Source organism: Taudactylus pleione, unplaced genomic scaffold (assembly GCF_031769625.1).
Source record: "Taudactylus pleione unplaced genomic scaffold, aTauple2 ptg000041l, whole genome shotgun sequence".
Classification (NCBI taxonomy): Eukaryota; Metazoa; Chordata; class Amphibia; order Anura; family Myobatrachidae; genus Taudactylus; species Taudactylus pleione.
In genome coordinates, this window is record NW_028284443.1 from 15,985,741 (window position 1) to 15,998,929 (window position 13,189).

The following is a 13,189-nucleotide window of genomic DNA, read 5'->3' on the forward strand; positions in this document are numbered from 1 at the left end:
GTATCTGCTAACAGCCAGCACACAAGTACCTGCTATCAGCCATCACACCAGTACCTGCTATCAGCCATCACACCAGTACCTGCTATCAGCCATCACACCAGTACCTGCTATCAGCCATCACATCAGTATCGGCTATCAGCCATCACACCAGTATCTGCTATCAGCCATCACACCAGTATCTGCTATCAGCCATCACACCAGTACCTGCTATCAGCCATCACACCAGTACCTGCTATCAGCCATCACATCAGTATCGGCTATCAGCCATCACACCAGTATCTGCTATCAGCCATCACACCAGTATCTGCTATCAGCCATCACACCAGTACCTGCTATCAGCCATCACACCAGTACCTGCTATCAGCCATCACATCAGTATCGGCTATCAGCCATCACACCAGTATCTGCTATCAGCCATCACACCAGTATCTGCTATCAGCCATCACACCAGTACCTGCTATCAGCCATCACACCAGTATCTGCTATCAGCCATCACACAAGTACCTGCTATCAGCCATCACACCAGTACCTGCTATCAGCCATCACACCAGTACCTGCTATCAGCCATCACACCAGTACCTGCTATCAGCCAGCACACAAATACCTGCTATCAGCCATCACATCAGTATCTGCTATCAGCCATCACACCAGTATCTGCTATCAGCCATCACATCAGTATCTGCTATCAGCCATCACACCAGTATCTGCTATCAGCCATCACACCAGTACCTGCTATCAGCCATCACACCAGTACCTGCTATCAGCCATCACACAAATACCTGCTATCAGCCATCACATCAGTATCTGCTATCAGCCATCCCACCAGTACCTGCTATCAGCCATCCCACCAGTACCTGCTATCAGCCACCACACCAGTACCTGCTATCAGCCACCACACCAGTGCCTGCTATCAGCAATCACACAAGTACCTGCTATCAACTGTCACCCAAGTACCCACAACTGTCACCTATGTCTGTGCTACACTTGTGGCAATCACCATTGCTGCTTTGGCTCTTTCTCCCTTTGTGGTGTAATGTTTGCAGTCAGCAGGTAGCCTGACCAAAAAGACTGATACATAATGCTTCCTTACAGGCATAGTGGAAAAGCATTCAGTAATGTATGTATAATTTAACACTAGCCTTCAAATTGCAGTCTTTTTTAGTACACTCTTCACGTTCCTTGGCATTAGCTGGAAATGGGTTTATAAACTAATTTCAAACTCGTTTAGCTGCAGATTCCAGACATACTTCATAATTCAGGAAATTAGCTTGGAAACAGTTATCATCATTATCATAATACACCGGATTTACTTACCTTACAAAAAGAGCTGTAATTAATAGCAGCATTGTATGCTTATTCATTGGTAACTCAATACTTTGTTAGCTACAAATATGTTCTGAACAAATGTTGCTTTTGTCTAACTTACAACAGTACACTTGATATTTCTCATCTTTAAAAACAATGGATATAATGGACATAGTGACGTGCCCTGCGACTATGTCTTATAATACTGTACAAACCATCAGTCACTTTTCTCCCTCCCTTCCTGCAGCATCCACACCCAAAGAGTTTTCTTTATATACTTCTGCCATGTACGGCTTTGTTGAGAAAACCTTGTGGCACTACAAGTGCTGATCTTACCGTGCACCCATAGGCATGCTGGCATTTTTAGTTCTGCAAGTACAAGAATGTAAAAATAGTAATAGAGCCTGAGTCTGAGTTGGACGCAGATGCGCACACAGCAGTGTCTATTGGCGATAGCCCATCGCAATTGCTGTAAAAATTCCTTCCCTTGTGTACCTCTGTACAGCTAAATGTGCAAGGACCGGGACGCACGCTTGTAGTGTCTGGAGACACAATAATACCGATTGGTGCATCCCTAGACGTCACCATCAGTCACACCATAGAAACTTGCACGCAGCTTCTCCATCTGACCACTGCCTCCTATGCCTGCGGCTGTATGTCTGTGTACGCAGCCGCTTGCATTGGCACAACCGTGACACTCCCATAACACACCCACTGAACAGACCAGTTTTACGTGCATTACTAGCCACCTACCAGTCACCGCCCAGGAACGCCCATCACTTTTCCACAACAATTCTGATACTGTGCGTCTCCATTGCAACAGCGTCTTTATGCGTCCACTCTGCGTATCACATGTGCTGTAGGAGTTACTACGCATTTTGGTGCATTCGCAGTTGCAAAAAAAGGCTCAACTATGTGATCGTCAGCATTGCCTGCGGATTGCGCGTGGCTTAGTATCAGGCCCATAGTAGAGCTACATGTGCTTGCACTCTATTTTTACAGTATTACCTTGGTACCACCTGTTTTCCTTATACAGTGGTAACCTGATTTGTTCATCTTTTTTATTTGTTACAGTATAGAGAGTGTCTTTAACTAAATGATTCTGATGCTTGCACTGGACCTTAGGGTTAATTTCTTCTATCCAGTTTTCAATTAACTCTGTATATAAATTAATTTTATATAAAGTCTAAATTTACCATAGAAATGGGATCGCTTGCCAGATATATTATAATGGGGTCTGCACCAATCAGACTCAGCTGCTGGCACATGTACAAAGAAAGTAAATTAGCAATTAAAAGCAGAAAGTCAAATTCACTGCTTAGAAAACACTTACAACATTGTAATTATATAATTCTACTGCCTAATATAACATGTTTAGGTGGCATATAGTCACATTTTTTTTCTTTTCCAATTAAAGTGAGGTTTATAGGTTTCTTACAAAATAGTTTAAAATGTAAAATTAACATAAATTATTTGTAATTGTGTTGCATGGACATGATTTTCATTGTTACCCAAAATCCAAACAGTCCAAAGTTGGAAAACGTAGGGGTCTACAGTATGTACTAAGCCTTGGGAGTATAATCAAGTGCGGGTTTTTAGAAGTGGAGTTGTTGACCAAAGCAGCCAATTAGATTCTACTTATTTATCTAGCACCTTCTAGAAGATTATAGCTAGAATCTGATTGGTTGCTATGGGCAACAACTCCATTTCTAAAATCCCGCACCTTTAGTAAATATACCCCTTGGAGAGAGATTAAGTGGATGAAAATAAAGTATAAACTAATCAACTCCTGTCATTTGCAAACAGCCTGTAAAGTAACAGTTAGGAGCTTATTGGTTGGTACTTTATTTCCATCCACTTAATCTCTCTCCAAGGGGTATGTTTACTAAAGTGCAGGATTTTAGAAATGGAGTTGTTTATCTCTATCCAATGCATAGTACTTAGACCCCTTTGAAACTTATGCTTCTAAAATAGATATTTTTTACACCTTTATAGTATAACTTTATTAATGGAAAATACAGATACGGTACATAAAAAGAACAGTGGTTATATATTCACAGAACATGATGACACAGACAAACAGTCTGATTCTTTCAGATGTAGGTCACCTTCAGAGTGTACACACATTTATCCTCTATCACTTCTGTTTTGATTAATTGCAAGGGGTAAATTTACTAAAGTGATCGTTTTTAGAGTGAGTTTTAAAAGTGTTGTTGTCCATAGCACCCAATCAGATTCTAGCTACTATCTTCTAGAAGGTGCTAGTTAAATGTTAAGTAGAATCTGATTGTTTGCTATGGGCAACATCGATTCTAAAACCCACTTCTAAAAATTCTCACTTTAGTAAATTTACCCCCAACAGTCCAATAAAAAGTATGACTACAATTGTGTTATACATGAAGGTGCTTCCTAATCCTCCACAATCAGAAGAAACACCGAAATGGTACCTGAATGATGGGTGGTGAACTTATTGGTAAGATGGACTCATCCACAAAGTGAGATAACCCCTACATGTAATGTGATGACAGAAAAATAAGGGAAACAGAAATTACTTAGATGACAGTGACAGATATAAAACAGAGTGAAGGCATATTCTGTAACATTATATTTACCTGGAGAAAAGGTTCAGAAAAGGAAATTGTCGAAAGTTATTTTTATTCCTGTAGACAGCCCGTGTCATCCAGAAAATCAGTTTACTGATAGTTGCATCTCCCATTTATGTAGAAACACTATCATGACAGGAGCAGCTTGCACAGTAATACATCTTGAGTGATAAAGTATTTTATATTTACAATTACATGTTTTATTCACTTTCTGCAACCTTACTTCACAAAAAATGTCATTCTTTACTAAAGATTGTTTTGTCTTTTGTGTCCGTGTCACACACTACTTGTTTCTGTACATCTCTCTAAAGACTGTGTATATATTACACCAAAACATCGCGATTATGATATATTGAATGTTTTATGTACCTTGTGACAATACAATATACAGTACATACAAACACACATACAAAACATAGATTAAGACCACTGAATTCTACTGTCACAAGTTACAAAGAAGGAATAGATTGGATTTTAAAACTATACTAAGCAAGTAGTAATATTGTTGAAATGTTGTAAACTATATGTACTGACTGTTGTTAATGCCTATATATTGTTAATTAGTGAAAAAATACCTATTCATCAGGGACAATAGTGCAATAAATTTGTAGCACTGCCACTTCTACCCTGAGGACCTATAAACCACCTAAGCCATATATATTGGGACGCAGTGCAGGGCCGTAACTAGGGTGGTGCGACCAGTGCCATGGCACAGGGCACTGCAGGGCGGGGGGCGCTGTTTGGGCCTGTCAATTTTCCTGTTTATTATCATTCTCACTTGTAGCTTCCTCTTCTTTATCCCCAGCATCTCCTGGCCTCCCCTATCTCCTCCCTGGCCCTTCCCCATGAGGCCATGGCTCTTTTTCAGGTACACTATCATATGTTCTTATTTAAAAAAATGGGAGAGGGGGTTGCCAATGCTCTCTCTGGCACAGGGCACCAAAAAGTCTAGTTATGGCTCTGACGCAGTGTACAGAAGCCAACACAGGATCTTATCCGTGAAGTACCCTGGATGTGCACTAGTGCTTCTTGACTCTCTTGTGCATCTCCTCTGTAAACTAGAATTGCTCCTACTTGTACACAGAGGTAAAAACAAATTTGCTCCTACTCAAATCCCACCATCTTGCTCAGCCTGCCTATGTGCACTGGTGGTAAACTGGGTCATCAGTGACAAACCACATGCACAGAGACACCAAAAAAGATTTTGCTGTGTGCCTGACCTGGTTTGCTTCATTAATAATGAGACCTAGACTCAAAAACCGCCTGCTGTGCACTCTGGCCTTATATGTATATAATGGTATGTGTACTTATAAACACATGGTCATCTTTAATCTATTTAGGGCCATCAGCTGAATTTCATCCTGAAATACATATCTATCAAGCAGCAAATGCAAGATTTCTAGGTCGGCTGTTCTCGATTTTGTAAAAAGAAAACTAAAACTAGCTGCAGACCTGCCCCTCTGTTAGATTTGGTAATAAGTGGAACTGCACAGGTTGACAACCATGTGACACTGAAGTCTGAAAGCTCTAACAATCATGTGGCCTCCCCAAAACAATCCTTCCTTAATACTAACAATGATATCAGACCAGGTCCCTAAGCAAAGGAGCTATAATGCACTTGGACATCCTGGAAAGAGAAGTCACACTCCCTAGCAAATTACTCAGAGCCATGATGGTGGTAAGTGCTGCAGCTGTTAAACAAAATTATTACTGTGTCCTTAAATACTTTTCTTGCCATCTACTGTGCTTTATAGCTTTATAGGGAACTCAGAATAGAATGTGCTTTATAGGGAACTCAGAATAGAATGGGAGGACAAAGCTAGTAGCACCAATGCCAGCAACTATGTAAGAAAAGCAAAAGATTTAAGCCTAGGGATGTTTTTGGCCAGTCAGAAAGCCCCACCAAGTGTGCACTTGGCAGAGGAGATTGAATGCAGAGTACTGAAACTTTAATGGATGAAACAGCACACAAAAGTTTGGTATGTAGGCTGGGAAGGGCCATTTGGAAACCTCCATTAAATATGCGCCAGCAAGATATCCAAGTGTTCCTTATTTTCTCCTCTGGGACACTTTATAGAACAGCACATAGACTCACTCCCTAAAGCACCAATATTTTACCTCATAGACTATGAACTATACATAGCAGCCTCAAATGCCTGTACAGATTGTCTCTTGCTGGTTCCTTTCTCAAACATTTTATCATAACATACTACAAGGTATGGCTATTACATAACGAGCCTGGTGCTATAATTTATGTTTAATTATATTAAGTACATTTTCATCATTTGGATGCTGAGTTGATGGTCAATTTGAACAATTGTCTAAATTTTTTCCCCATTGTCATTTGTTTTTAATGTGCAAGGCCTTCTGGGACTTTCATCAGCTTCAACAACCTCACGACCATCACTAAATCTTTTGTGCCACTCAAAAACACGTGCACGTGACATACAATCTGCCATGTAAGTCTCGGTTAGCATACAGAAAGAATCGGTGGGTGTTTTGTTCAATTTAACTAAAAAATGTAAGTTAACGAGTTGCTCTACTTTTGACCTAAGCAGTTTTATTGTGCGTGGGAAAAACACAACAGCAAACTACCTGTGCAAGAGGGGTGAAACTTGCAAAACCGTTTTAGGATAATCCAAAGTCAGTGTTCCCCCACTCCATTTTAACTCATGCAGTACGGTTTATTTTTTACAAGTACTGTTTCATTATTTAATAGCCACACCCCGTATGGAAGGAAATGTCTTGGAATGCTGTTCCCAGTAGCTGCTACACAATGAAAACTTATCTTCCATTGTTGCCATTCCTAACATTATTGTATAAATCTTACAGTTTAAAATATATAATAGTGCCTTTATTTTTATTGTTATTCAATTATTAACACATGCAGTACGAAGTGGCCAGAATGCATTGTCTTGCTCACTGAATATATTCTGTATTTTGCGTTAAGTACCATATTCTGATCGCCTCTATAACATAACAGATAAGGAAGATAAAGTATTTAAGCCTGTGAATTTATATAGTCATGGATCTTCTTGGTAATTTCTAATATAGTTAAAATATAATTCAATAATGTGTTCTGTACAGAAAGTCGTCTTACATATTTACTGTTGCTGAGTCATGCAGGAGAATTCTCCAAAGAAACAGATTCAAAATAAACCTACAGTAATTGAAAATGTCAAAAGTTCAAAGTTATGGTATAATTATTTTTTGGTTCTATTGTTTTTTCAAATATCTTAAAAATGTAAAAACCTGCAAGTTGCATAATTATATTTACAAGATAGTTTTGAATTTTACATTGAAACTAACTTTTTTTCTAACAATCATAAATTCCCTACATACTGTATCTGTAATAGAGTACATTAGTGATAGATTTCAAGTAGATCTTTAACATATAAAAAATTGGAACTTTAGGCAAGCCATCCAAGTGTACCAACATTGTTGTTACATCTGTATTTATTGGGCAACTAATGTTCAGAAAATGAAGTTGTCCATCAAAGTCTAAGGCTTTCTGGAAAGCTGGGCTCTCAAAGTAGTTTTTGAGGACAATGTCAGGTCTATAAGTTGGACAACTCTTTCCTACAAAGTTTTGGCTCAAGATTATGGCACTCAACCACACTTTGCAAAACACCTACAACATGTCATACTTGTTCCTGTTTGGTCACAAGTACTTTCAACTTGCTAATATATTAGGCACTGTAAGTCAGCATAGAGAGATAAGTGAGATAGGGGTAGTTCAAGTGTTTTTGCGAATTGAGCTAGGAGGATGATGACATATATTCCACTGTGTGATATAGTTGGGGTATGACTAACATTTCATCAAAATTCTATTGGCAAAAGGTATAAACTTTTGCCAGGAAATATATAAGAAAAGTTTTTTAAATTTTGCTCAAGTAAATGTGCATCTAATAAATACTTGCTAATTTTGAAATACAGATCTAATGTTATCTCACTTTTCCCAAAAGAAAATGTTTGCCTACCGTAGTTTTCTCCAGACAATGGAGCAGGTGATGGTGTTGTGTTGCAAATGTAAATCCAGATTTGTTAACAAAAGCTTGTTCCTCTTCATTGGAACCCTGCAAATTAAAAAAAAAATAAAAAAAAAATATATATATAATTATACACCTTTTAATATTTGTCTAATACATTTTTTTCTACAGATATAATAAATTAAATTGATTTAACTCTGTGAGTTGTTAGGAGTTCTCACACTGCTGTAATAGTCTGAACATTTTTCTTCCAGTAAAATCCATTCGTGTCACTATTGTACCTTAATTTATACAGCGTTTATAGAAATCCTAGGGGGCTTTGGTTTTACTGTTTAGCTGTGTGACTAAAAACATTGGCCAGTTGCAAGCGGCATCGGATCTACATGCACATCTGAATCAGGCCCTTAGTGCATTGTGCTATTTACTAACACTTACAATGACATTACAAACTGGTCAGTTGGGTCATAGGCATTGGATTATAAAACTGATTAGTTGGGTCATGGATGCTGGATTACTCTATTTTTGAAGCAAGTTTGATAAAGCTTGTCTTTGATGCCTCCATCCATAGCACACTTTTTCAGGATTGGGGCTGTCACTGGTCCTGCTAAAGCTGGTTACTCTGTTGCAGATAATGAAAAGTTGGGTTGCAGGACTTTTCAGCATATAAAAAAATATTTGTAGCTCCAACCAGTGTTAGCTTGTGTTCCTTGCGGGGTTGACTCAGAACTTTGGTTGCTAACTAACATTGTGGGGGCATTGAAAGGATCTGACCTAATTTTTTACATCAAGCAGAACCTTATTTGCTGTTGGCATCCCCAATGTTTTTTCCTAATGGTTTTACCTTCACCTGGGTCACTTTTTCATCTCATGCTCCCTTGCATCCCTCTCACTTTTTTTTTCTTCCCCATAGGTTTTCAATGCTGCCTCAATTTGTTTGTTGCATTGTTATATATTGTGTTGTGTGCCCTTATTGAATTTGAGATTATGCTGCTTTACAGATTCATCTCATGAAATTTCAGTAATTTGGTTTGTGGGTCATTCTTTTATCTATAGGCGTCTCAGTCCCCTTTGGCCATGAGGGCGACTACTCTACTGGGTGGTCACTGGGCTAGGTGTTTGGGTGTACGGGAGTTAAAATGAGATGGCATCTTTCCTTTCCTTGTGGCTACTGTAGATTAATGGGTTGTCCCAGAGTTTCATAGTTTTTCACATAGCAGGAAATAACCTTAGTAAAGTCATTGCCAGAGTTTACGGCATGCTGGGGTTCCAATTGAATTATTTTGTCCGATATTGTTCAGTACCAGTCTGTAGATGTCCCCATAGTGCAGCAGTGGTTTATCGTATTCAGTGGAAAGTTAATGTTTACAGTATGTGGGCAAGTATGTAATCAGCCTGGGAAGCATGGCAGTAATGCATCTGTTGATAGTATATGAACCATGCCTGGGAAGTCTCTTTTCTCAAGTTCTATGCTTGCTGCATTAGGGTGGCATTCTAGGGTCTCTGGGTGGCTGACTGTGGTACAATGAAGCCAGCTTTGTTGGGAAAGCATTGTTTCTCAGCAGCCTATAGGACACAAATTATATTTGTGGGACACCTCCCTTCTGCAGGGTGAGTTGTATCTGCCCAAAGTGGGGACATTGGCTTATGCCTAGATGTTTGGCCCTGTAGAATTAGGATAACATCAGTTTGGCTAAAGTTTGGAGGCAATCGCTTCTTAGTCACCAATTCAATTATAATTCAAATGTGATTTGTTTAAATTCCATTCCCGGCATCTGATTCTTTATTTTAGTTAAGGTTCATAGGTTGTAGTAAGTTATGCTTCATTCTCGACCTTACTTAGACTATAGGCAGCTTGCTGATCTGAGTGAGAACTGGAAAGAATGATTTTAAAATCTGAAAATTATGGAAGCCTCTACTTAGCTCTCCTCATATTTGCAGGGGAAAACTTTGTGGTACAGTAAAGCATTGGCTTTTCTGAAAGTTATTACACGAAACACATTTTCTAAAAAATATGTCATGTGGGCCTGATGTGAGTCTAGTTATTGTTGCAATTATTCAATTAAATATTTAATTTATAATTAGTTATCCCCTTCCAAACAATGTCATGTCTTCGAATGTCAATTTATTTTTTGCAAACCTACGCACATGATTATTTGAAAGATCCATATGAAGACCATGCTTTGAGATAATGTAACTAAGATGCACAAAAATTTGAGACTTCAAATTCCATTTTCCCCTCTCTCTAATACTCTAATAAAAATATGTATTGTTCCATAAATTCTTATAAGGAATAGGGCCAATATTGTAAAGATATTATTTAAAAAGTTCTGGAAGTCGGCTTGAGCATTGCACAAGCCAAACAGCATGACCATATTCATAGCGCCACTCATCTTCCTCCTTGAAATAATTAAAGTGTACTGTATGCCTTTCCGTGGCCTAAGTGTTGCTTCTTTGATTTTATTTGCAAATGAATGTGGAATTGGTGGCAACATATATTTGTTTTTTCATTTTGTTCTTATTTAAGCCTCTATAATTAACTCATGCACTCATTGACCCATCATTATTTTAAACAAAATGGTTATTATGAGGTTTGTGGGTAACAATAGGGATTAAATAATAACTCTGCTGGTATTGCACTAAATATATTCTCTCCTGGAAGTATTTGTAGGCTCAATCTGCTAAAAGGAGACATTGGGGTATATTTATTAAAGTGCAGGTTTTTAGAGGTGGAGTTGTTGCCCGTAGCAACCAATCAGATTCTACTTACCTTCTAGAACATAATAACTAGAATCTGGTTGGTTTGCAATTGGCAACGATTCTACTTCTAAAACCCCCCACTTTAGTAAATATACTCCATTAAGTCAATGTGCCAATGGTAAATATGACACAGGACATATCAGACATTTTTGTAAAAAAGACAGCAGAATAGCCAGAGTAGACTACAGGTTCTCAAACTCGGTCCTCAGGACCCCAAACAGTGCATGTTTTCCAGGTCTCCTCATCACAGAATCATAAGTGAAATAATTAGCTCCATCTGTGGATCTTTTAAAATGTGTCAGTGAGTAATGACTACACCTGTGCACCTGCTATGTGACCTGGAAAATGTGACCTGTGTAGGGGCCTGAGGACCGAGTATGAGAACCACTGGAGTAGACCATCAATGGCAAAAGTAAGAACACGGATAGAAGCAATCCTTTTTTTCAAATTTTCTCTCTATTTGGCAATATCCCCAATCTCTAATCAGTGACATAATTGTGTCTAAGCAGCCAAATCAGACACAGTATTATCAGATAATAGAGATAATGACTAAGTAAATGAATGGAAGTTATTTAGAAAACACATCCAAGGTACAGTACACTGAGAATCCACTGTGCCTCAATAGCTTGCCCCACTCAGGTGAGTAGCAGTGTGCCCTAATGATCAGCGTGGCATAAAATTGCAGAATATTACTGCTGTCTATTTTTTTCACCATTTTTCCTGGCAAAGGTGATTTTCATGTAAACTTGCAAACAGTACAGTATATGCCAGAGGAGAATCATCAGTTATTCTCAGCAGCCAACAGGGGTCAATGAGTATATCCCATTTCCAGGAGGGTTTGCACTTGTTTATCGAATAAAACTGCTAGCTTTAATGGTCTTAGTAACCAGAAATGCAATTTACGCAAGACACATACTATATATCACAGTTGCTAATCTAAAATACTGCCTTGGGTAATCAATTATGGAGGTTTAGCACGCTTGTAGTTACTTCTGCATTCACTTATTCCATTGTACTCTTACACTGCAATGTGCTTCAGGCAGAGAACATTTGGTGTTGATGGTTCAGGAACCTGGTTTATTCTGTTCTATGTATGCACGCACACACTGTAAACAGCAGAAACTAAGTAAAAGATAAAAACTGAACTTCACCTGAACAGTCTCATGTAGCAAGCCGTTGCGCTTGCTTTGTAAGAAGGCATTAGCACTTCCAGTTTTTGCCACACGGATTCTTGCAAGTCTTGCTTTCTACGAAATAAAGAAATAATATTAGTACAAGTAAAGACATATATAAATATCTATTTATTCCTTAAATGTCTCTATGTTAGCATGTATGCATTTATCAAATCATGATGTTGGCATACAACCAGCTGCTGTGAGCATTCTGATAAGCTCTTAGAGGTTGTTCTATCCCATCTATTCCAAAACTGTGGATACACTGACATGCAGGAGAATGAAGAATGATACAGAAACACCAAGGGAATTCTTAATTCATTTAAAATAAAAGCAAAACATTTACTTTAAAATTTCCAACCATTTTAGTCAACTAGACCTAAATAACCCCTGGTGCATCGATTGTGTTCATATGTCACATTATTTAATGTACTGTAGGTCCCATAGTCTTTAGTACATTTCCAAACAAGCTTCCTCATGAAGACTAATGAATATTCAGAGCAAATATGATAAAATGTTATTGAAAGGCAGGATATAGCTATACAATCTCAAAGACTTTAATTACGCCACACAGCACTGTCATGTCCATCATAAAGAGAGAGAGTATAGCACAAATGTCAAATTGCCTAGAATAGGACAACCACTAAAACTGCGCATTCATAACAGAAAACACTTTGGGGGTCTTATGGCAACTCTGACAGAGTTACAGTTTACTTGGCAGAAATATGAGAAATTGTCCATGTAACAACGATAGTCCATCTTATAGTCTCCTATGATCATCTTATTCTTCAACCTGCAAAGTTCCCCCATACTGCTCCCTACCTCTGGAACTCCCTGACCAGACTCTCTTGCAACCTGCAATCTTTCAAGTACTACTTTGCAAATCACCTCTGCACAATTTTATGCCTCACTCAACCTAAATCAACTTCCTCCTCATACTCCATCTTCACCATTCACATGTTTCCTACTAACCCACTTTATGTACATTAGTTTCCTCAGCTCTCTGGTAGCTTTCACAAATGGCCGTCATCTTCTGTTCTCTCCTGCTCATGTAAAGGTTTCTTTCCGTACTGCTTTATATCATCTGATATCATCTGATGTAGTTGCTATTTTGTCGTGACTCATCTTGTACTGGATTTTTACTGATGCTATTGTTTGTTGCTCCTATATGTATTTGTATGATGTAACTGGTACACTTCCATATTAATTTGTTTTGTTTTGTGCATTGCTGACTGTACAGCATTGTCAAATCTATGGCCCCTCATAAAAAAAAGGTTGATGATAATGATAATGAGAGGGGAGAACCATTGTTGAAAACTAGAAAACTCACATGAAAGCATGTAAGAGACTCTCATATGAAGCA

At 38.4% G+C, this 13,189-nt stretch overlaps 1 protein-coding gene across 4 annotated transcripts in view; it reads right to left on the bottom strand.

Annotated features, from left to right (window-relative positions):
• The window catches only part of KCND2 (potassium voltage-gated channel subfamily D member 2), a 456,159-nt gene that overhangs the window by 42,350 nt on the left and 400,620 nt on the right, over positions 1–13,189 (bottom strand). The window contains exons 3-6 of one of the 4 annotated variants that reach the window (XM_088456164.1): positions 11,801–11,901; position 11,671; positions 7,889–7,984; positions 3,753–3,812 (exon numbers count right to left, since the gene is read on the bottom strand). In XM_088456164.1, coding sequence (XP_088312290.1) covers positions 3,753–3,812; positions 7,889–7,984; position 11,671; positions 11,801–11,901 — 258 coding nt within the window. The remainder of the gene's footprint in view (positions 1–3,752; positions 3,813–7,888; positions 7,985–11,670; positions 11,672–11,800; positions 11,902–13,189) is intronic. The other 3 variants (XM_088456155.1, XM_088456182.1, XM_088456173.1) reach the window with 3 other exon arrangements.